The sequence below is a fragment of the Ochotona princeps genome, chromosome 6 (genome assembly GCF_030435755.1).
Source record: "Ochotona princeps isolate mOchPri1 chromosome 6, mOchPri1.hap1, whole genome shotgun sequence".
NCBI classification, from domain to species: domain Eukaryota; kingdom Metazoa; phylum Chordata; class Mammalia; order Lagomorpha; family Ochotonidae; genus Ochotona; species Ochotona princeps.
In genome coordinates this window covers 14,612,832-14,637,846 of record NC_080837.1, presented here as the reverse complement: position 1 = coordinate 14,637,846, position 25,015 = coordinate 14,612,832, and the positions used below count along the sequence as shown (strand labels likewise).

The 25,015-nt window shown below is 41.7% G+C and overlaps 1 protein-coding gene across 1 annotated transcript in view; it reads left to right on the top strand.

Annotated features, from left to right (window-relative positions):
• Positions 1 to 25,015, top strand: part of MAP2K5 (mitogen-activated protein kinase kinase 5) — a 245,809-nt gene that overhangs the window by 122,167 nt on the left and 98,627 nt on the right. Inside the window, exons 14-16 of the mRNA XM_004578329.2 lie at positions 13,301 to 13,374; positions 14,370 to 14,420; positions 20,146 to 20,217. Coding sequence (XP_004578386.1) covers positions 13,301 to 13,374; positions 14,370 to 14,420; positions 20,146 to 20,217 — 197 coding nt within the window. The remainder of the gene's footprint in view (positions 1 to 13,300; positions 13,375 to 14,369; positions 14,421 to 20,145; positions 20,218 to 25,015) is intronic.

The window sequence follows — 25,015 nt, the reverse complement described above, 5'->3', positions numbered from 1 at the left end:
AGGCTAAGTGAAAAGCATGGTGAGACCCTTTCCCAATTTCCCTCCTCTACCTGTTCTTCATTTTTTGGTTTTTTAAGAAAGGAAACTAGCCTGTGAAGAGTGGAAGAAACTTAAAACAGCTAGAACTGCTGCTTTATTATGGGTTCTTTCTCAGTCACCAAGCTGTTTGGATGCCAGTGCTGAGACAGCAGTGCAGCCCATTAGCTGAAATAGGAGTTATCTCATTAATAAAAAGATGGTTGTTGAGGCTTCAAAGTCTTAGCCTGTATTATTAGAGCAAGAAAATGCATTGGAATTTATTTTCCTCATCTGTAAATGGGGGTTAATAACAGCACCTGTCTAAAGTATCAAGATGAGAGTTAAATGAGATAATAAATATAGGAGTATTATACTTGTCTCAGTTTCTGACATTGAGCATAAATGCCAACTAAGTGTTACCCTATCTTAATCTTCATTATTTCTCTAAAACATTTTCCCAGAATTGACCTTCTGGACATGGTACTCTAAGTGAAGTCCGCTATGTGTAATTTACTTATATGTTTGTGGTAGTGACCCTCTGATTTCCTTCCTTCATTACCAAAATATTCCTGTAGTCAGTAAGCATCAATGATATCAGACCTGGGGAAGTAGATTGTTCTAGAGCCAGGCAAAGTGAGATTCTTCTGACTGTAGGCCTGGTGTCTCCCCTTCTCCAAGCAGGGTGTGTACATGGTGCTCAGAGCTGCCTAAGGTGCAGCACTTTAGCAGAAAATCTCTTTCAGTTACCCGGAAGCGATCAAGTGAAGGGAAGATTGGGAATCCCAGCTCTTTAGGCCCTTGATACAAGCCTTGCCTTTGTCCCATGTCTCTCACTTTTATCATAGGTGAAGAAAAAGAGCTCTACTTATTGCCTGCATTTTGCACTTAAACCAGGACACTCTAGACAATGACTGATAATTAGGGTGGCATGTAATGCTGAGGATTATTTAAGGCCTTTGCATGAATATTTGCGCCCTTTATGATGTGCTGGAGTGGTGAGAATAACTTTTAGATTGCATTGTGGATTTCTCTTAAGTGCATTCCTGTTGTGCACAGATGAATGTGTAATGCCAAATGTCAGCAGAGTCTGTGTTTAATTGTACCTGCTGTTCTCCTTCATTAGAATGCAGTCCCCAAGAAATAACTAGATAGATGGATTGGTTGTTGTCTTTCCCCGACACAATTAAACATCATGAAAAACCATCTCTGAAGTGCCCTAGTAGAGGTTTCCCAGGAGTCTGAAGACTGCTAATGTATCCTCTGGCTCTAGAAACTCATCCAGGAGTTTCCAGGAACTCTGGGGAGCAGTGACATTGCTTCAGGGGAGGAAAAAGTTGGAGAGGAGCTCATTCCTGCTGTATCACCCGCCCGTTACAGAGCCCCACCCCACCTTTGACTGTTGAGCGTGTGTTTCCTGCAGAGGTCTCCCACACCTGTTTCTGAGAGCACTCAATGAGGCTTACATGGGTGGAAAGTTTCAATGTGTTTGGTCTACAACAGAACAGAGAGCAAACAGGAGCAGACCTGGGAGTACCACCAGCACCTGTTATCCTGTTATGAAAAGATCACAGCCAAAAGGGAACACTGCCTCCACAGGATCATGGAGTCTGCCTTTTCTCCCAAAAGAAAGTCATAGCGGTTGCAAAATTCAGAGTTTTTATCTGATATGAATCTTACTGGGAAATTACCATTGGGATCCTGCCGCAAAGCAGGTGGGCTAACTCCAACTGCAGTTTTGTGAAAGAGCTTTTGTTTCTGTGTTTGGAGCAGCCCCCTGGGCACCCAGCCAACTCCCAACTGCGGGTGACCTCCCACTCTGGCCCCTGATTGTGTCGGCAGTGGGCGGAGGCGTCTTTTGTAAGGAGCTGCAGAAAGCACATGCTCGGAGGGCTTGGGCCTTTATTAGCACACCTCAGCCCACTGCTGGGCAAGGGGATTGTTTAATGGCTAATTGATGTGGCGTGTGCAAAGATAACAGTTTCCTGCGTGAGGCAGTTGTGGGTGGCAACGCGGGTTGTCTTGACATGATATCAATTCCACAGTCAATTTGGTCAATTCAGTGGGAAGAAAAAAAATCTACCCGTCCAGGCTGAAAAAACTCAGAACCGTTACTGGAGGTTATTGGGGCAACTATGGGTGGTTTGACTGAATTTTTCATGTCTGAACCAGTTGTGTTCACACTCGATAGGCAGTCATACTCATTTGGAGACATAAATACAACAAATCAACATTTCCAAATTAATGCCTCTGTGTAAATATTTGTAATCACAGTTAACCAAGCCTTCAGTAAATGCTGGGTTTGAGAGAAAATAACCCTTTTTCTCTGTAAGGATATGGATATTATCATCGTATAATTAACTAAGGCTTCATGCTTCAAGATGGAGTGAGAGAGTGACCAGGGTAACCACAGGGCATCTGCAAAACTATGGATTTCCAATTAGTTTGGTAGTAATTAATCAGTAATATTCATGATAAGTTGTGTTTTGAGGCTGACTTTTTAAAAGCAACCTTATCTGTGGTGACTTCCAGGCCGTAAACATCACCTGTTTTAGGATTTCGAATCAGCAGTTTTTAGTAAGTGTAGAGTTAGGTGGTCGTTACTGTTACCAGTTTAGAGCATTTCTGGTCATTTCTCCAAAAAGAAAATGGCCATGCTCGTTTGCAGTAGACTACAGCTTCTATATGCAGGCCCAGGAAATCACTCTTCTGTTTTCTGATCCCATATTTGCCTTTTCCAACAGATGTGTTTATTTATTTATTGAAAAGAATGACATAGAAAGGAAAAGAGACAGAGCTCTCCCTTCCACTGATTCACTCCCCCAGATGTCTGCCAGGATGTTTAGCAAAGCCAAAATCTGGAGACAGGAGCTCCTTCTGGGTCTCCCATGCAAGTGGCAAAGGCCCAAGCACATGAGCTGACATCTGCTACCTCCCAACGTGCATTAGCGGGAAGCTAGATTGGATGTGGAGGTGTCAGGACTTGAACGAACTATCCATTATAGGATGGGGCATCCCAGGTTGTCAGCATGACTGGTCATGACACTGCACCCATTCTGGAGCAGATTGTATTCAGTAACAATCCCCTGTAACAAATAAATAAATGACAAACAGATTCATTGATTCAGCATGATGCAAAACTTTGTGTGCAACCTCTTCCCTTTTTCTCACTCCCTGATGCTTTTCTAACAATCTTCCAAGCACTTGAAACTATTGGGCAGAACTACATCACCACCATCTATTTTCTTCTCAGACTACACTGCTGCAACTCAGAGATTCATCACATCATTAATAGCCCCAGCTGACTGTGAAATCGCACTGAAAGCAAAAGAAAATATTGTGACAGGAGACACATGTTATGATTGGATCATTGTTAGCTCATTGTTAGCTGAACAGTCTTTGCCACTCGGAAAGAAGTCCGCCTTTGGAGAGCTGGTTTGATGAAAGTTAACCTTGTCTAGTGCTTGGTCTGGTTTCGGGATCAGCATTCAGCATTTGCTAGGCTCTCTCTTCATGACCGATTGTACAAAGCAACAGCTACAGTAATGTTTCATGTGTTCAAGTTCACAAAATATTTTTCCCAGTTGATCTAGTCAATAACTCATTGAGTACTAGCTCTGTAGAACAGTGCTAAGCACACAGTCTCATTTCTTTGAGCTACTTCTTCACTGTAGGAAGGTGATATATCAAGGTATGCCATACAAAATGAGGGGTGATACCCACTCATCCTATTCTTGCAAGAGCATCAGTGGGCATTCAGTTGTTATGCAAATTAAATGTAAGTGTGCTTAGTGCTACCTGCGAGAGCACACATGTACATACACTTGTTCATTGACTCAGGTTTAAATGACTTGTTCAGTGTTAGGATCAAAATGCAAACTCCGTGATCTTGAACAGAGTTGTGAAGTCACTTCCTGTGGTCTCCCTCTGCTGCTTCTGAGGATCAAACAGGAATGTGTTTTGACTCCTAAAAACACCATTCTGGGAGCTGGCTCTCAGCCTAGTGGTTAGGATGCACATCAGAGTGCCTGGCTTAGGCTTCTGACCCCAGCTTCCTGCCAAAACAGACAGTGGTGATGGCAAAAATAATTTGTTTCTTGCCACCCTCATGCAAGACCTGGTTTGCATTCCTGGCTCTGGCTTAGGTCCAAGCCCTAGCCACTGAGGGCCTTTGGAGAGTGAACCAGCAGATGGAAGCACTCTGTCCTTACTATCACTTGCATCTCAGACCTACCACAGAAAGAACATATTTGCCAAAGATAATCAATGTCTTTCTAAAATGAAAGCAGAAGACAGTCTGATAGAAAAAGTGAGCCACTCTTCATCACATATTTTTCTCACATTCTTTAATGTGATATGGACACCTTGGCCAAGATCCATAGACAAAGCCTCAAGTTAGGGAATACCAATACTTAACCTGATGCAAAAGGGGATTGAAAGCGATTGGTTTTTGTTTTTCTGTTTTGTTTTGATTTTTAGTAAAAGGTTGTATGTTGCCATAGAAAAATCTAATTTCTCTTTAGTAGCATGAAAAAGGCCTACAATTTCAGGCTTCTACACACCTCATTTGTATTTTGAGAAAATGTCTCAGTTAAAATCAATGCCCTACTATTCATTTAAACTCCCCTGCCTTCAATAAAACTAATTGATAAACCCTAATAATTAATGACCTGATTAAACCAAAATGACTTACATCTGCCCTGATGCTTGCCATTTATAATCAGTCACTTTAATGAGTCATCTTTTCTGTGCTTTGCTTACAGAAGAAAGGCTATGATGTCTTTAAGTGAGCAGAATGAAAAGCTATGTGCCTCCAGTTGCTGTTTGTTTTCCATAACTTGATATTGCATTAAAATAAGCATAGATAAGATAACCTTCTTAAGAGTGATATTTCTGCCTAATCTGTTGTGTTATTGTCTATGGCTTGGAGTAAAGTTTTTTTTTTTTTTTTAAAGCAAAAGTCAAATCATCTCAGTTATTAGTGGAGCTCTACTTTAGAGTTGAAGAATTTGCATGTTTTAAATGAAAATTTGAAGCAGTATTTTCAATGTCTGTATACTAGCATTGTTGACAGCTCACATGTTAAGATAGAATATTTTGTGCAAGATAGAGCAAAACCTAAATTGAGGGGTAGAAGGCTATCTCTGGCTCAACATTTAAAGGGATTCTACTTGCTTTAAATTCTGCTAAAATTCAAATTTAGCTTAATAAAGTAATGTAATCCATATCCCATCTACTTCAAAAAGGGATTTGAGGTTGTTTAGTATGGTCTGGGAAAGAAAGCAGCAAACAAAAGGAGGATACTTCCACTTTTGCCATGCAGGAATCACTGCTGTTTGACTTTCTCACCACTAAAAACAATTGGGAAGGTGTGAAAAGTTTGTGAAACAATTGTGTTGAGATGTTAGACAACAAGTTGATTCCCTGGAGATGGGAACAAATGAGCTGAGTCCTACACTCATCCAGACATTCTGCTTGGAAAACCCAGCCAGCCCAGAAGGTTTTAGCAACAGGAGGTCCCCCTGCCCCCCAAAAAAGGATGGAATTATGAAGCAATTATGAAGCAGAGTTCAAGAGAGGCAGGGACTATGCAGAGAAAAAGTTCTAGAAACTTCAGATAGTTTGCCCAAGTCCTTGGCTAAATGTCAACCTCTGAATTCTGTGAGTGACATCTTACGAAACTAGACAGTGAATGAAAGTCTTGGTAAGAATCTTTCTGGGTGACTATAGGCCAAATAATATCCCAGGTTTATGCAGGTTGGGACTTTACTAATTTCCACAGAGCCAGTTTGGGAAAGGCCTCATTCGAAATACTCAAAAGAGACTTTGGAAAGAGCCTGCATTAGTAGTGAGGCTAACCCACCCCTACTGTAGAGACTCCATAAGTAAAACCTCTAAAGTGAATCTCAAAGCAGTTTAACTGTCCACAAGTTGCTTTTAACTACTTGCTGGGATCACATCCAACACACTATTGAGGGGATTAGAGTAAAATCCAGCACTCAGCAATGTTATGATTCCCTATGTCTAGAATCCAAATAAAAAGAGTAGACTGGTACATAGTTTGTGTGTGTGTGTGTTTATGGATGAAAGGTCATAACCGAAACAAAAATTAACCCATTGAAAGATAGGTCCTGATGCACATACACATAAGATAATGAACTTCACAGATGAGGAATAAAGAACATTTGTTACAGAAGTTCCAGAACTGCCCGAAGATTTCAAGGAAAGCATGATCATGATGAAGTGGGAAATGAAAACATAAGGAATACCCAAGTAGAACCCGGAGACAAAACATAAAATGTGTTATAAAAATTTTTAAAGAGAGGAAAGACAAAAGGGAACCAAAAGTAGTTTCAAGAAATAATGAGCTAAAATTGTCCAAATTTGGTAAAAGCTGCAAACCCACAAATGTAAGAATGAATTCCAAGGTAAGAAAGATTTAGTCACATAAAAATTTTTGATAAGCATTTGGCATAGCAGTTAAGGTGCTGGTTGGAATGTTCAGTCCTGTGTGAAAGTGCCTGGGTCCGGGCCTCCTGACTCTGGCTTTCTATCAGTGCATACCCTGGGAGGCAACAATGCTGGCTCAAGGAATTGGGCTCATGTCACACACGTGGGCAATGTTGGTTGAGTACCCAGTTCCAGCTGTCAAAGATATTTGGAGAGTGAACCAGTGAATGGGAATACTCTCCCTCTTGTCCCTCTGACTCCCACTCAAGTAAGATTTTTAAAGGAAAATCTTGAAAGCTAGTGATCAGTAAGAAAGTCTTTAAAAGTTGCACAGGAAAAAAAACACATTGAGTGGAAAGGAAGAAAGATAAGAATGACAGACAACTTCTTGTCAGAGGCTATGTAAGCCAGAAGATAATGGAAACACATCTTTAAAATGTTGAATGAGGAGGGGTCAGTGTTGTGACATAATGGGTTCAGCTGCCTCCTGTAATGCTAGTATCCTATATGGGTACCAGTTTGAGTCCCGCTTCTCCACTTCCAATCCATCTCCTTACTAATGTACTTGGAAAGCAGCAGAAGATGGCTCAAGTGTTTGGGTCCCTGCACTTAAGCAGAAGGCCTGAAAGAAGCTCTGGCTCCTGGTTTCATTCTGGCCTAGCCCCAGATGTTACAGCCATCTGGGAAGTAAACCAGCAGGTGGAAAATCTTTACCTCTTTATCCTTCCCTCCCTCCATCTTTCTCTGTAACTGCCTTTCAGATAGATAAGATAAATATACATTTAGAAAAGCTACAGTGATAACCACTGTTAAAAAAAAAGAAAAATTGCCAATTCAGAATTCTATACCCAGTGAATTTACTTTCCAAAATATCAGCTAAATAAGGACTTTTTAATACAAATAAGCCATAGCAAATTAATGACCAGTAGAATAGCATTATTAAAAAATTTTAAAGGAGGGCTGAGTGATATGGTATAGCAAATTAAGCTACTGCTTGGAATATCTGCATGTCCTGTTGAATTGCTTGTTTGAGTTCCAGCTATTCCAGTTTCAACCCAGCTTCCTCCTGATGCACCCTGGGAGGCAGCAGGTGATGGTTCAAATACTTGGGTGGGTCCATGTCACTCACACAAGAAACCTAGATGGAACTGGTGATTCCTTACTTTGCCCTTGCCAAGCCCTGGCTTTTGAAATCATTTGAGAAATAAACCAGCACGTGGAAGAGACATCTCTCCATCTCTCTCTCTTCTTCCCTCCCCCTGATTCTCTCTGCCTTTCAAATAGGCAAAATGAACTAAACATTAAAATGTTTAAGGAAGTTGTTTAGGTGGAAGGTAATCATATCAGATATAAGATTAAATTCTCCAAAAAGGAATAAATGATGCCATACATAGTAAACATAAAAATATAAAAAAACAAAAAACAAAACTTCTGTACTTCTAAATATCTATGAAAGATTAATTAAAGTAAAAAGTATATATATATATATATTTAAAGATTTAATTACTTTTTATTGCAAAGTCAGATATACAGAGTGGAGGAGAGACAGAAAGGAAGATGTTCCTTCCTGACTGCAACAGCTGATGCTATGCCGATCCAAAGCCAGGAGCCAGGAACTTCCTCCAGGTCTCCCACACAGGTGCAGGGTTCCAAGGCTTTCCCAGCCACAGACAGGGAGCTGGATGGAAAGTGGTGCTGCCAGGATTAGAACTGGCGCCTATATGGGATCCCAGCACTCAAGGTGAGGACTTTAGCCGCTAGGCCACCATGCCAGGCCCCCCAAAAACATTATATTAAAAGCTTATAATGAACATAGAGGAGAGATGTATAACCATAGTGCAAAATATGGGAGAAAGAAAATACAAATATGCAATTATGAGGCTCATGAATTGTAAGTTAAGTGTCCTAACACTATTTGAAGGTAGACTATGGTAAGTTAAAGAAACATATTGTAAATCCTAGAAAAGCCATTAAAAATAAAGCTTTAAGCAAGGACTATAAGGCTTCAGTCTACAGCCACATTTGGATCTCTGTTTTATCAATGAAATTGTACTTGAGCAGGCTGTGTTCATTTACTTGTGGCTTCTGGTTACTTTTGCACTGTAGCAACAGAATTTGAGCACTTGAAACAAAATCGACATGGTTCTCGATGCCTGGAGCTTTTACTTTATGGACCTTTACAGAAAGTATGTCAACCTCCATCTTAGCAACCAACAGAAAGACTAGTGGAATGCTGGAAAAAAAAAGTCTGGCTCTCCCAAAAGGAGGCAGGAAAGGCAGTCAGTGGGAAGAGAGAGGATGACTAGTGAGATGGTAAATTTTAACTCAGCCATATCAGTGATTACATTGACTGTCAGTGATCTCAAGGCTCCAATTAAAAGCACACATGTCAGACTGTTTTAAGAGTTAAACCCAGCTGTACACCATTTACAAGACATCCATGTGAAATACAGTGACAGAGCTATTCCACCACAACAGTGCTGATTGGACTGTTTAAAAATAACCGCAGATTGTCGAGTTTATAATGGATGAGAGGAGGTAAAACTAAACCCACTCAGCAATTGCCAGAGGCTGGAGGCCAGAGTGTTGTTCACTTGTAAAGGGACACAGTGAGCTCTTTGGAGTAGCTGGGAAGGTTCATATCCTGAATGAGATGTGATTCCTAAATGAAGGCATTGGTCAGACAAATGAAACTGCACCTGCAACATGACTGCAGTCAATTTGATCTCCAAAAGTGAAGAGAGATATAGGAAGAAACTTCTTTCCAGACATTCTGAACATTTTAGAGATTAAATCAGAGGGAATAGTAGTGCATTGTGTAGATGTTTTTCAAATGCTGGCCTGAAGACCAGACTGCATTGGATTGGTGTCTGATTCAGTAGGTCTGGGCTGGAACCCAAAAAGCTTTATTTTTTTTAATTGCATAGCCAGGCTTGGGAGCTATTTGGTTGCATAATTCTCAGTGTCTTTATTATAAGAAACATGCCAATTGTTCAGAACAAAAGTCCCGATTGGAGTGGGTACATGACCACATTGTTATCCTCTATCTCATAAACAGCACTTTTGGTGAAGAATCTTCCAACAGCTCTGCTCTGCACACTGCTTGAGGCCAGACACAGGGCCACACACATTTATCTCTACAGATAGTAACGCATCCTTATTTGTTGAATGAGTATTTTTAAGTGGCTTTGAGTTCTTCTCATAGTGAAGAATGTCATTTTAAAGCATACTCATGAGGTTGGTGTTGTCTGGCGGGTAAAGCCACCACCTGTAATACTGGTATGCCTTGTAGGTGCTAGGTGGTGTCCCAGATACTCCACTTACATGCCAACTTCCTGCTAATGACCTGGGGAAAGCATCAGAAGGTGACTCAATTGGTCCTAGTGTTTGGGCCTTACACCCACATGGGAGATCCAGATGAAGTTCCTGGTTCTTGGCCTCCACATGCCATAGCCCCTACTGCTGTGGCATTTGGGGAATGAGCCAGGTGATAGAAGATATCTCTCTCTACCTCTCTGTTTTCCTCTTTCTGTAACTCTCAAATAAAATAAATCTTTAATAAATAAATTGTTATAGCAGCAATAGAAATTATTTCCTAAATATAATAACACATACCATTTTTGGTATTTCCTAAATATAATAACACATACCATTTTTGGTAGCTTGGTTGATTATCAAATAATTATCTTAGTTTATAGTTTGGCAGTTTTAAAAAGCAGTTTTATATTCTTTATGCTATCTAATCCTCCAAGTGGTAAGAGATTGACACAGCAATTATTTTTATCTCCCTGTTGAGGTGGAAACCACAACATCACATTCCAAGTCCAAAGTCACAAGCCAAGTTCATGGCGGGGTCAAAGACTAACCTGAAACCACTGACTTTGTTTTTCCAAGTCACCTGCTATGGTCCAATTGTGTCTCAAAGAATTACCTGGTAGGAAGCATTTTTGTTAGCAAATTCAATACATTTAATATGTAAAAATATATTTTACGTAAAGTATATAAAATATTTTTTAAAAACCATATGTCTGTGAGCAAAAACACCTTGCTTAGGGCTCGGCAGTGTGGCCTAGTGGCTAAGGTCCTCACCTTGATCCCATATGGCCGCTGGTTCTAATCCCGGCAGCTCCACTTCCTCTCTGTATCTCCTCCTCTCAGTATATCTGACTTTGTAATTAAAAAAAATAAATTAAATAAATTAAAAAAAAACACCTTGCTTAGAAGAGATCCATCTAAAGTATATTCCTACCCTGTGGGTTTATTTCTTGGTGGGAAGGCCCCTGTAACAACAAATATGCTAAATTGTGAGGGAATCTCAACTGAACTTGAACTGTGATTATGCAACAAGGTGGAGGAATCCACCATGGTGGGAGGGTTTGGGGAGGGGTGGGGAGAATCCAAGTACCTATGAAACTGTGTCACATAATACAATGTAATTAATCAATAAATTTTAAAAAAAGAATTAAAAAAATATGCTAAATTGGAGAGTCATCTGCTGTACCAAACAGAGGTACAGGTGATGACTTTAATGGCCTAGGCAGTGAGGGCAGTAGGGAGAACCTGAGAAGAATGGTGGGCCCCATTCACCAGTTAGAATATGGAGAGCAAGCATTCTGAAAACTGGTTGGCAGTGAAGGGGATGAAAAAAGCATAAGCAGTGGCTTATGGATGGATACCTATTCTTTAGATGGTGATTAAGAAGAGTCTTGTAGAAATACAAAGATTGGTTTGAGGATGCCTGGATCTCATGAAGTTCTTGCCCACACTAGGCTGAGAAGGGAACATGTGCAAGTCACCTGGAAGGCTTATGTTAAAAAAAAATGCAGAAATCCACGCTAAAGTTTTTCATGAACTTGGTCAAGATCCCCTGTATGTATACATCGATTTCAATTTATTGTGTCAATATAGACTTGTCTTTTAATTCATTCTATTTTACATGAACCCTTCCTTAATTAAAATAAAAAGGATTGATTTGAAAGACAAAATTACAGAGAAAGAAAGAGACAGAGCTTCTATCCACGGACTCTTTCCCCAAATGCCCACATTGGCTAGAGCTGAGCCAGGCTGAAGCCAGGAGCCATGAGTTTCTTCTAGGTCTCCTACTTGGGTGCAGGGGCCCAAGTAATTGAACTGTCCTCCACTGCCTTCTCAGGCACATTAGCAGGGAAGTGGATTAGAAGTGAAGTAGCTGAGGCTTGAACTGGGTCTCATATCAGATGCTGACATTGTAGATGCTAGCCCAACCTGTAGCACCACAGTGCTGGCCCCTTACCTGAGTCTCTTAAAAAGTCATTTCTTTGAAAGAGTGAAAGCGTCAAAGTGACAGAAAGACAGAAGTGATCTCCCATCCACTTGTTCATTCTTCTTGAATGCCAACAATACCCTAGTCAAACACTAGGTCAGAACCAGAAGCTGGGCCCTCCAGTTGGGTCTCCCACATGGGTGGCAGGAATCCAGTTTCTTGAGCCATCTCCTACTACCTCCCAGGGTTCATGTAAGTTAGCAGAAAGCCAGAGTCAGGAGCAGAGCCTGGACTCAAACCCAGGTCCTCTGACATGGGATGCAGGTGTCTCCACGGCTGTGCTCAACACCCACCTCTCTCCAGACTTGAAGTAACATCATGTGCCTGTCCTTTTCCAGGGACCAGGAATACCGTCATTCATGAAAGACAGAGTCACTGGCATCGTAGAGTTCACTTTCTGTGTCACTTGTTCAGGTGGCACTGAATGAGCTATTGTGTGTGACAATGCCTACGATACTCCTTTTCCTTGTTAAGTATGGCTTGATAATTGCTACCTACTAAGTTTGAACTTGAAATCTGAATTGAGAACCTGCTCTTGGCAAGATAGTTTATTGGGGGATGGTGGTCCCTTTATGTATGGTGGAGAGTTTGAGGGAAAGTAACTCATTTGCAGAAAAAGTTTAAAAATAATATATGATAATTTACAAGTTTGCTTTCCAGTTCCAGGGTCATTAAGATTCTCTGCTGTTTTACATGTAACCAATGGTCTGTTCTAGGCCTCATTTGCCATCAAAGATGAAACCTTGTAGCAGGTACACTGTGTGCCACCCGAAGTTGTGTCCTGCCTGCCTGATTTCTGTGGGCTTCCTGAATTCCTGAAAAGGCTCATTGTTGTCTGTGGTGATGATGCTGCGCAGAATTCCTTGGTGCCATGATCTGGCTACTGACTATTTTGACCAAATCTGTGCCAATTCCTTTGTTAACTGTAACAGCAGTCAAAAATGATGTAAAGGAAAATACAAGTAACACGATAACTGACAAGTGCGTGCAGACACACAGATGCATCCATCTCTTAGATCGGTTTCTGAGTACTATGTGTAGTAGTATTTGTGACCCGAAGCGCAGGAAATAGCAATACTGCCTTCATTTTCTCAAGAACTTGTTAGAAGCATTTCTTGAGTGATTTTTGGGTTTTATTCCTTGCTTTGCTTCCCTTTGGTTAGTTAGATGGTTACACATGTAGAATGAAGCTAATCCAAATTTTAGTACACATTCTTTGCAAGAAAATTGTATTATCTTACCTACTTAGGAATAGAGTGAGCGGTATATTTACTGTTACTGGAAACTAGGACGTGCTTTGGCTTTCACTTGAAATTAACCCTGACTTCCCTACAACCTGGAGTGGTGGAACATGGGGGAGTTAGGCCCTTACGTTTACCTCCAGATAAAGTGTTTGCATTCAATTCAAGACTAGAATTTCAGGTTGAGCTGATGATGTCATTTCTGCATTATAGTGTGTACACACACCATTTTATAACTGTCTATGCACAATTAGTGATGCAAGATTTTCTAAACCCTTTTTTTTCCCTCAAGATGTGAAGCCCTCCAACATGCTAGTGAACACGAGAGGACAGGTCAAGTTGTGTGACTTCGGCGTTAGCACCCAGGTAAGGCCCTCTTTCCTCCCATGGTGTGCGGGTTCTCCTGTCCACACCCTCCACTTTTCTTTTCAATCCCATCCCGGGACGGAAACCTCCCCCCCGCCCCCCCACCGCCTCTGCCTTGCTGCCAGACAAACAGAAACTCCAAGCCTTTCCCTCGACTGGGAGCGCGTTATTCATTTTTTAATCTCCAAGCGCATTCCCTTCATCAGAATATGATTGTTCATTGTTTAATGACAGTAAAAACTGCTGATATTGTAATTACTACTTACGAATAGCAAACTTCATTGATATGCGGGTTTGGTATGAAAACGTTTGGGCCAAACAAAAGGGAGGGCAGAGTGGGAGCTGTGCCTAGGGAGCCCAACTGGCCCACAATAAAAATTAATATGGGGAGCAACAATGGTGGAGGGCCATTACAATGTGCAGCACAAATTTTAATTAATTTCCATTTTGGGCCTCCCCTGGGAACCCTGGTGATAGTGACCCACGAGCGTGCTGTGATGTTGATTTGAATTGCAGCCACCTTTAGTCCCAGCCAAACACGAAGACCCAGGCGCAGGTCAGCCTTGCATTATGAGTTGTCAAAGTCTGTTATCCCTCCAGCGTATTTAGTGTTAGTTTCATTCTAGCAGTGCGCAGGGCTTCATTCACATCTTGAGCCATCTGACTACAAAACGAGTGTGTTCAGATTCTACTTCAAATTGACTTTTTATATCAGGCGGGTTTGGGGTACTAAAGCAATAAGCATCCTGCTTAAGTGAATTGTTTAAGGTTATCTGCTATAAACCATAATGCTGTGCCTGTTTAAATTGGAAATCACATTCAAAAGAAAAGAGAGATTTAATCATTTTTAATGCCTTTGTGGATAAATTTGCTCCCTTTTACATAATTTTTGGTTGATTTATAGGAATGATGATTGTAGGTTAAATGAAGAATAATTACCCATTTTATTTCCACATTATCTTTATATTGTTCTAACAGACTGTTTTGTCTCATAGCTGGTGAATTCTATAGCCAAGACGTATGTTGGAACAAATGCTTATATGGCGGTAAGTAAACTTATGCAAAAATAGCATTTAAAACCAACATCTTTATGTACTTGGCAATGTATAATTCTTAGATTAATTCCACAGTTTCTTAGCTTAGCAGATCATAAATTACGAAGTCAATCCAGTCGTAATCCGTTTTTTAAATCTTTCTAAAAGACATTAGAGTTTGTACAGGAGCTATCAACTTATCGGATTTGTTGACATAACTGGTTGGTCCAAGTTGAAGTCACTGAATTTCAATGTTGACTCCCACAGAAAAATTGCAGCTTCTAATATATTGACTACTTTTCCACATTGTTTATTTAATTAACCCCTGAGTACACCAAAGAGTCAGTCGATAAGATCAGTTGTTTTCCCCGAGAACACAAACATGCTTGGTCACCAAATCAAAATTAAATTATTGATGTGACCAAGTTTTATTTATGGATCTCTGAATGTAAGAGTTTAGCAGGCAATTCCCTTTAGAACTTGTACCAGTATGTTTTGTTTCATTGTTGATTTCCTGCCTAATGTAAGATAACTTACTTTGTTTTAATGAAGTACATTTACCAAAAAGGAAAGTAGACGCATAAAGCTGTTTCACAGACCAGTGTCTTTTACCTCTTCTCTTACCTTGTTGACAAGGGAAGTTATTGCTGTCATGAAAATGCTTTTGTTAACTGTTTCCACAGTCACTTCGCAAGAGGAAGAGAGTGACCAAGCATACCTTCAGTACCAGTCTTAAAGCATAGTTTTGTTTTAACCTCTGAAGACAATTCTTATAGTGGGATCTCCAGATTTATTTAAGTGGTACTTTCCACTCCTAATAGCCTTTAAAGTTAAATGATGCTAGTTTGCGTAAGATCTTATTCTCTATATTTTTCATATATGGGCATTGCTTGATCAAAACGCTCTAATATGGATGGAAGGCTGTTCAGATTGTCAGAACAATACAAAATATTTTTTTGTTCATGTACATGAATGGTTCATTTTTAATGGGTATCAGTTTTAAAGAAAATCCAGACTGTCTTAGTTTTCTAGCTAATATGGAGAAAAATTGATTAACCTCTGAAATTGTCATATTTGTTTTTATAGAGCTTATAAGTAAAACAACTTCTCAACTACCCATCATGTTCAGTGACTCTAATAATGAAATTGCATTATATTTGGATGTACAAATCCAGATTACAGTTGTCTTTCCCAGGTGTACACTGAAGAAATAGCCATTTTTCCTTTTTGTTTATGGGTGAATGTGATACATCCATCTGTTAATTGAAGCTGTGAGGATTAAAATTATGAAACAGCTCAGATTGGCAAAGATAATATTGCTTTGCTTTTTGGGTGAGTGAATTCTGGTCATCAACTGTATAGTCCAAGCTGTAGAAGACATAAGATACCTGTGAACGGAGCAGTGATGGCCTGATGGGGGTGGGGAGAGTCTCGCTTAACTGCAGACTCTCATTGGCCATGTGCTTACCCACAGCTGTGAGCAGAACCTGGGGTGAGGGAAAGTGAAGCTAGCTTATGTTACTCAATCCTTCTCACAGACTCCTGAGGGAAAGGGACTGGTCTTTCCTTAATTTTTTTTTTGTTTTTTGATTTTCATTTTAGCTTGTCTGTTTTATAGTTTTGAATTCTACACCAAGAGCCATGCCAAATGTCCTTGAAGGATAGCTCTCAGACCAAATTCAACTTGCTGCTTGTGTCTGTGTTTGTGAATAAAGTTTTATTGGAATACGGCCATACCCATTTTATATAGTATGTGACTGCTTTGCACTACCCTGGCAGGGTTGAAGAGTTGTGACAGTTGGAGCAGAGAACAGAAAATATTTACTGTCCAGCCCTGTTGGGAAAGTTTGATACCCCCTGTTCTGTGCCCCTGAGTACCTTCCGTGAGTCAGCCAGCGGTCATCAAGTGCCCCATTGCTGTCCGTCAGACACACTGGACAACACCATCGTCCAAACAAGCCTTTGGTAAAAGGTGAAACATAGCATTGTGTACATGAGCAGTAGGTTTGACGTAGTGCAGATCTCAATTGTACGGAGCATGTTTAAAACACAAGTAGTCATTTGGTTATATACAATGTGATTCGTGGGTTATACAGAATTATCAGCTTAAGAATTAACCTACTGTAGAGTTACTGAATTCCAACTCCCGCCTGCAATTGCCTTCACAGGACCATACCAGAATATCCCATGAGCTGAATGTTTCCTATTCCTGGTTTAGAAATAAGGCACACAGCATACTGAATTGGTGATTCTGACAGGTGATTCCTTTCTGTCACTCTGTTTTCTAAATAAGTAGATTTTTTTTCAAAGAAATCACAAGATCTATATGAATTAGGTAATATGATCCTTATTGTACATTTAAGAAACTTGGTTACCCAGATTCACCCAGCTGTTAAGTGGTGAAGTCAGGATTGAAAGCTGAATGATCTGCCTACAGAAGCTGAACTCCTGACTGCTATGCCTCTTACTATGTGCACAGCACTGCTGTGGCTTTCCCAATCCAGAGTTTGAGCTTCTCTAGATGGGGTGTGTCCTGCTTGTTCTCTATCCCCAGTCCCTCACTCAGTGCCAGTAAAAGTGCCATGCATTCGTGAAAGCTGAGGTCCAGCAGTGTCCGGTTCACCAATTGTAAGTGGGCCACTTGGTGCTACATATACAGAATCTTAAAATAAGGTGCCATAGACTCCGAGTTACTCAGCTACAGACAGCAAGGCTACTCAAATGTTGAGAAGAAAATAAACCAGAAAAAAAGTAGGCCTGCATGTGTGAACCACCCCACTTTATTCTCCTGTAGCCTGAAGTATAAGATGCATGAAAAATGACAGGAAAAACACAGGGAGGCTCTTGCAACATCCCAAGTCATTTTTTTAAAAACAGATTATAGGCATGTTAAGCAGTGGGGCTAGTAGGAGACTGGGAAAGTCATTGTGATCCAGCTACCTCTCTGAGCAGCGAGGACACTGAGACCTGGCAGGTGAAGTTTAAGGAGACACTGCTTTTTAGGGACAGTTAATTAGGTTTGGTGGGCACTTGCATCCAAAGCATGAAAAAATGTTCCAGTACATTTGTTTTTAAGATTTAGTCTTTCTTCTTTATTGAAAGGCAGATTTATAGAGAAAAGGAGAGACAAAGATCTTCCATTTGCTGGTTCACTCCGTAAGTGGCCACAATAGCCAGAGCTGAACCAGTCCAAAACCAGAAGCCAGAAACTTCTTGGTGTCCCATGCAGGTGCAGGATCCCAAGGCCTTAGATCGTCCTGCACTGCTTTCCCAGACCACAAGCAGGAAGCTGGAAGGGAAGTTGAGCAGCCAGGACACGAACCAGCACCCACATGAGATCCTGGCACATGCACGGCATGGACTTTAGTCACTAGGCAGTCATGCTCTAGGCCCCTCAAGTACATTTTTAAAACCTTTCATCTGGAATTATTTTGAAAGGAGTCCAGAAGGCTTTGGGGCTTAAATTAAATTTAGCCATTCCTCAAAAGTTTGATAACTGTGGAGGGGCAACCACATCCCCTATCAGAGTACCTGGGCTTGAGTCCTGGCTCCACTTGCAATCTCAACTTCCTGGTAATGTGCACTCTGCAAGGAGTGCTCAAGAACTTAGTTCCCTGCTACCCACATTGAGATCCAGACTAAGTCCATAGTTCCTGGTTCCACCCAGCGCAGCCCTGAATGTTATGGGCATTTGGGGAGCAAACCAATGGAAGAAAGATTTCTCACTGTCTTTTCAGTCTGTTTCTTTCTCTCTGTATCTCTCTCATTAAATAAATAAAAATTGAAGAAAAAATGTGAATAATAAAACTTTTACTCTGTTTTTAAGGAAGTCACTAAAACTAGCCATTAAGTTATTGTGTATTTCTGGGGGTACTTTATAAAGTTTGTAGGAAAATGAAATTCAAAAATAATGCACATTTTTCACAATGCTTTGGAGATCACTCATAATTTTTAAAAATCATATAAAAGTTTGACATTTTTGTTAGAAATAATTGACATTTTGAAACTAAATATCTCACTCCAGTGTAAATCCTTTGGGGTCAGAAAGTCAGTCTCAATTATTGTTCTCATCTCCTGGAAGTTTACTTCTACCCAGTCCTTAGAAGTTGTCTTACTCTGGAATAAAACTTGCAGGTTCCATGATCCACTGAGTTGGCTGTGCTGATGCATCAACAGTCATCACGGTAGTGATGATAGAAGGAAGGGAACATGTCTGAGCTTTCCAGGGTGGTGTGTCCTGACCCATGCGTGTTAACACGGCTTGATTTACTCTTCATGTCATCCTACAAGGCATGCGTATCATCACTAGCATCTTCATCAAACACAGGAGCCCTCAGTTGACTTGCTCCCCAGCCCGGGATATCAGAGCAGGAACCTGCTAAAGGGCAGAGTGAATGGAGACACCAGCTGCTTGCTTGTGCTGATAGAGGCTTTGGTATTCTGGCTCAGCTGTACTTTGCGAAGTGCAAGTTAACATTTTGTGAATAATGTTAAAGCAGAATCCCTAGCAGGAAGGAAAGCCGTGTGCCCCAAGAGCACCAAAGCTGCTCGTTCCTGAGGGCACTCACCTGTCCTGTTCACCCGGGCAAGAAGGAGGCAGAGGTCAAGCTCGGGAACCCCTCTTGTGCTGGCAGCCTAGCGAGCCGAGTCTCCCTGCAGAGACACAGTCTATCCAGAGCTGCTTCTCCAGCCTCAGTCTCAGGGAGCCAAACAGTGGAGGAGAAAAGAAGAGCGAGAAGAGTTGTGGCACAGACCATCTCAGCTCAGATCTGCTCCCCTTGGCCTTTGCGTGCCTGGTCTGAGATTGACAAGGAGTACCAGAGCGAAGGTCTTGCCTTATGGTGGGCACGTCCACTGCAGGCCTTGGAGGAGCTCCCCACATTTGTTTGTTTGTTTGTTTTTGTTTTTGTTTTTCTGAGCAGGAGCACTAGCCTTCCACGTGGGAGATGTGGATAAAGCTCCTGGCTTCACCTTGGCTGAGCCTGGTCATTGCAGCCATTTGGGGAGTAAAACAGCACATGGGCAGATGGAAGGACTCTCTCACTTCCTCTCACTCTCTTTCTCTCCTCTGCAATTCTGATTTTTAAATGAATAAAGTAATTAATCTTTTTAAAAAGTCAAGGAAGGGAGAAAAAAGGCAAGGAGTAAGCAATATTTTTATTACTTTAGCATTTCTGGTGGGTTTGAGGCACTTCACATCTTCTGGAAGTTTTTGGTGGACATCAGTAGTACTAACATATGGGGAAGTTATAATCCCTAGGAGTAGGAGTTGATCTGGGTAAAGAAAAAAACAAATGTTCCTTATACTAGTCCTAATCCTCCAGCTTTTTCTGTAAGTCTGGAATTACTTAAATTTTTCTTTATAATTTGGAAAGCCCTGATGTTCAGATCCATTTGTCAAAGTGCAAGCATGTGGTAACATCATAAAATGTTGTGTAATTTATCACTGAACTGCTCAGACCACTGAGGGCAGAGGATTTGGGTTTCAGCTTACATTAGCTTAGCACTTTGCTCAAATGATTCTACAGCTTCAGGCCTCTGTTTACTGTAAAACACAGATGATAGAGCCTTTCCCACAGGAGATTTGTGAAATTTTCATGAAAATATATGCCCCTTCATAGAATTCCTATAAAGGCAAGAGTTGGTGTCTTCCCCCACCTTGACAAGCTAATGTTTGGTGGAGGTGTATGTGGACTGGCTTCCGTTAACTCACAGGTGCTCTTCTGTCTTCTTGCAGCCTGAAAGAATTTCAGGGGAGCAATATGGGATCCACTCCGATGTCTGGAGCTTAGGGATCTCCTTCATGGAGGTATGTTCTTCTCATTGTTTGTACATAGATGTTGCTGAGTGTACCTGTGCTGAGATGTTCAGTCAAAAGAACATAAAGATTCTGACAGAGTTAAGCAAACCTGTGGTGTGTGATGTGCGTGTCTCCTCAGAGTTGGACCGTGAAGTTCTTCATCTGGTGTCCTTGAGCAGCTTGCAGACTCTAGATTTCTGGGTTGTTCTTAAAGCTCCGTATGTTTCTCCCAGATTGCCTATGGAAGACTTACCCAGAGTGCTTGTTAGAAATCCAGGTTACTGACTCCATCCAAGGCCAATGACTTCCCAGAATCTGTGCTGTTTACATGTCCCCTGGGTGAGCGTTAACACATTCCATCTGGAGAACCCATGGTCTAAGAGAGGGACTCCGGAAACATTTCGTTCGTGTGACAGGAGCATTGTTTGGAACCCATGTGTGACTTTCAAAGGCAGTTACTTCCAAAGTATAGGTCCTGCTCATTTGGATGTGTAACTTGTATATATTTGTTTAAAAGGAGAAGCTACCTGATGTCTGTGTGGTTCAAGAACCTATGGAGGTGGGATGATGGGTGCTATGATAGGAGTGGGGGTGAGAGAATAGAATATATGTGCTCATCGTGGTGTTAAATCTTTACTCTCTGTAGCTGTATTTAGAATGGACTTTTAGTGTGCTAACTATAGCCCCACTAGAATTCTGTGCTAAAGTTTCTGTATAAATGACCATTAATCTATACAGAAATGCATGACTTACATTATGAAGGAACCCTGCTTCAATTTGAATTACAGTGGCATAAAACCTAGATATCCACCAGTGCTTCAAAAATTGTTTCTCACAGTGACTCAAATAAAGGAGGACTTTTTAAAAACTGGAAAGAATTTGTTAAATAAGATCATAGAGTTGGAGTTGCAATCACGATTTTATCACCTTCTCTTGTATTCAAGTACTTTTCCTGTGATGTTCGTAATGCATGACTGCCGTTGTATTTGGAAGGAAATATCATCTGACTCGATTCACCTGCACAGTAGAAAGAAAGCAGAAACAAAGTACTCAATGTTTATGAAACCTTATTCTTCTGCTTCTTCATAAATGGGAACCTAAGAGGAAATATAATGTATATGCTTCAACTAAGAAAGAGTTTAGCAATAATGGATGAGCAGTCACCAAACCAAGTCCCATAACAATCCTGAAGGGTTGCTTTTTTTGAACCTATTTCAGGGGAAACTCATGCTTTTGACTTGTTGGGCTCAGTCCTTGTTGGGACATAAGTTTCCTTTACAGCTTTTAAATTGCTAGTGATTGGTTGTATTTTATAGATGTCCAGAAACAATGTGCAACAGTTGAGAGGTTGCCTGATATAGAGGCAGAACTCCCAGCTTGGGATGAGAGACTGATTGGAGTCCCAACTTTGCTGCTGGTTGTCTAGTTGGCGCTGGGCAGCCCACTGTTCCTCACTGAGTGTCTGTGTCTTCATGTGTGAAATGATGTATTAGCCTTTCCAGACTAACATTCTGTGATTTCTGCTGTTACCTTTCCTTAACTTTCATGCAGTAACTGCATTTAACATGACAGAGGTGGTGAAAATGCACAGGCATAGCAATGCATGAGAGAGTGTAACTAACAGACTGCGGATGAGGGCACATAGCAAGGCTCTCCTTTCATAGCTCAGCATCCATGCATGCCTTGCTGAAGGAAGCTCCTGTCTGTCCATCCTGCAGGGAGGGAAGGCCAAAGGGACAACCAAGTCTTGGTCTTAGGAATTACATGTGATGGCAGCAGGGGCGGGGGCATGAAAGGAAACATGGAAAAGCAGAAGGATACCTAGATATGGTATCTGTCAGGTGGCAGTAAGTCCTTTATAGGAAAAGAAAGCATGCTGGTTCTGTCTGATCAAAGACCATTTGAGCAGAGACCTGAATGCTATAAAAGAGGGATCCACCTGCTAACAGCAAGTCCAGCATGCTAAGATATGGTATGACTTGCATGTGAGAGAAAAGCAGAGGGACCAGGCTGAACAGAGTGGAGTCTGCAAAGTTCAAGTAGGGAAAAATAAAAGCCGAGAGGTAGCCAGGGCCATCTCACTTACTACATTAAGGATATTGGATACTACTCAGAACAAAAGATACGGCATCTTCAAAAGCTCACTAAGTGCTGTGCAGAGCACTGAGCTGGGGGAACAGGCATTGAAACATATCAGCTTTGGTGGGTAGGAGGTTGGACAAATGCCTAGTAAATAGTATATAGCACATGTACATTAATGTATGTTGAATGTTGAAATCTTTGTCAGCCAATATATTACTGGATACTGATGGTGCACAGATTAGTAAAAAGAGATTCTGTGTGGCTAGGGGGTAAGATTGCCACTGATGTATTTCTGGTTTCTTCTTGATCATGCTCATTTAGCCTGGAAAAACTATTGAATTAAAAAATGAAGAAGACAGACTCATTGCATCTGTAAGGTTTATTAGGTCTAGGGAACCTTGTGAAAACATGTCACTGAGAGAGAGGGGTGGGGGCAGGAAAAGGGAGGGAGGGAGGAAGGAAATGGTAGGGAGCTCAGGGTGAAGCAGGAGGTGATTTTGGTTATGATCAGAAAGCATTGTTGAGCTCCTCCGTGTCTGTGATGCTTTTGATTAAAAGCCTTCAAAGGGAGCTGTGAGAATGCAGCCCCTGTTCCTCCACAAGCTAGAACTTGTGACACCAAAGACAGGCAGGTCACAATTAGTCAGTGAACGGGTAGACCAGTAAGTCACTGGAGAATGGAGCAAGGTCCCTGATGTGTGTTATATACCTGTATTTGGGGTCTCAGATAAAGAAAAACATGTGATTGGGAACAGGGGAGATATAGAAGGTTTTGAGTCCATAGATGAGGCATTGTGGGGGATGCAGTACTGAAGAAGACTACACGAAGGCTTTGGGTGTTTGTTTTACTTAAGACCCAATATGACAATATTACCTTGAGGGATGAGAACTTAGTCCAAAAGGAATATTCAGAGGCTGAGATTCTCATTTGCTACAGTTGCTGGATGTCCAGGTGGTAAATCCTCTAGAATTGCTTTAGTCAGAGAGAAGCATTTTGAAGTCTGAAGAGCGTTTATATTCTGGAAGAATCAAAACGCATCAAGAAACATTCCTCTCCTCATCTTTAGAAACAAGAGTCCCTCATCAACTCATTTAACTGAATCGGTGGTGATGTTCAGCTGAGCTCTTCCTGGGCAGGCCGTGCCTGACTGAGGAGGGGGACACTGTAAGCCCAGGCTGGCAGCTATCCTGGAAAGGTCACAAAGGAGCTGGCATCTGAGCAAACGGAGATAAAAGCTTAAAAGATGCTGGATTCCCTACCATCTGTGTCCCACCATCCACCAACTGCCAACTAGGGTGGATCCAGGGAGCCCCTAGGGAGAGATTAAACATCAGCGTAGGCAAGGTGTTTCACTACCTGTTTGTGTACAGACCTTCCTGGAGGTGTAGAGCATTGACCCTATTCCCATAGGATACCTGTGGTGGACACTCGTGTGAAACCACCGGTAGCTAACTTGACAGCCATCAGGCAAAGGCAAGGTGGGTCTCAGCGTTTTCTGTCCCTGCTGCCCATCCCAGCAGTTCTTTGTCCAACCTTGTCACTGCACTCCACTGAGGTTTGGTGATGGCAGAATCAGAAGCTTGCCTTTGTTGCTATAGACTCCTGTGGCAACACAGGTTCACCCTTGTCCACATCTTCCTTGTGCCCCTTCCGTTGGTGCTCCATCACAGTCCACATGGGAAATGCAGCAAAGCCTCTCAGCACGCTCTTGCACAGGAGACAATGCTGAGTGCCCCTGGTGCACCTCAGACCTGTACTGCCTGCACCTCTGTGCCTTGAGCAACAAGTCTTTTCTATCAGGCTGTCTTTTATCCAGCAAAAGAATTGCACCATCCTCTCAGCTCAGCATCCCTCTGTTTGTGGAAAAAAGTGGGTCTCTTTAAGGACTTTGTCAATTATCTCTAGTGTTGGGAGTTGGCAGAAGTTAACATACAGCAGGAAATGATCCTAAGAAGGGGAGCATGAGAGCAGCCAGCTTGCCCGAAGTGTGGCAGCGTGATGGGTAGGAGGGAGTCAGCCTCTCTTCCCATTGTCTGGTGATGGCTCTCGGCTCATGGCTTCAGCTGTGTTCTCATTCTGCTCCTTTGGACTACTTCTTGAGCCAGATCAGTGCATGGGCACGTCTGGCCTTTGCAGACCCTGTGTGGTGGGGAGAAGAACCCTGTGTGGTTTCACTGCTTCCTTGAACCACCACAACTGGAGCCAGTGTGGAAACTCCAAAAGAGAAAATAAGCAAGAGCCAGGAACAAGGACACGAGCATTCTCAACCTAGGACAAGCTAGGAGACTTCCTCCTGCCCCAGAACACTCGCTTCCCCCTCCAGAAAGCTCTCAGCGAGTCAGAATAATTGAGGGATTTTCATGACTATCCTCACAATTGCTGAGCAGGATTTCAGTGCTGAACTTTTAAAATGAAAGATGAGTTTAGCTATCTTTGATCAAGTTTGATGGTTTTATTCCATCCTTAAATGAAAGTGTAGAGGGAACCTAAAACCTTTTGAAGGACTTCTTAATTTTTTTAATTATGTATTTATTTTTATTTTTTAATTTATTTGAAATAGAAGCAGAGACAGAAAAGAGAAAGGCATTCCCTTTGGTTTACTCCTCTAATGGCTGCCATAGCCAGGGCTTTGCCGGTCAAAAGCCAAGAGCCAGGAATTCCATCCTGTTTCCCATGTGAATGCAGGAGCCCAAGCACTTGGGCCATCTTCTGCTGTGTTGCAAG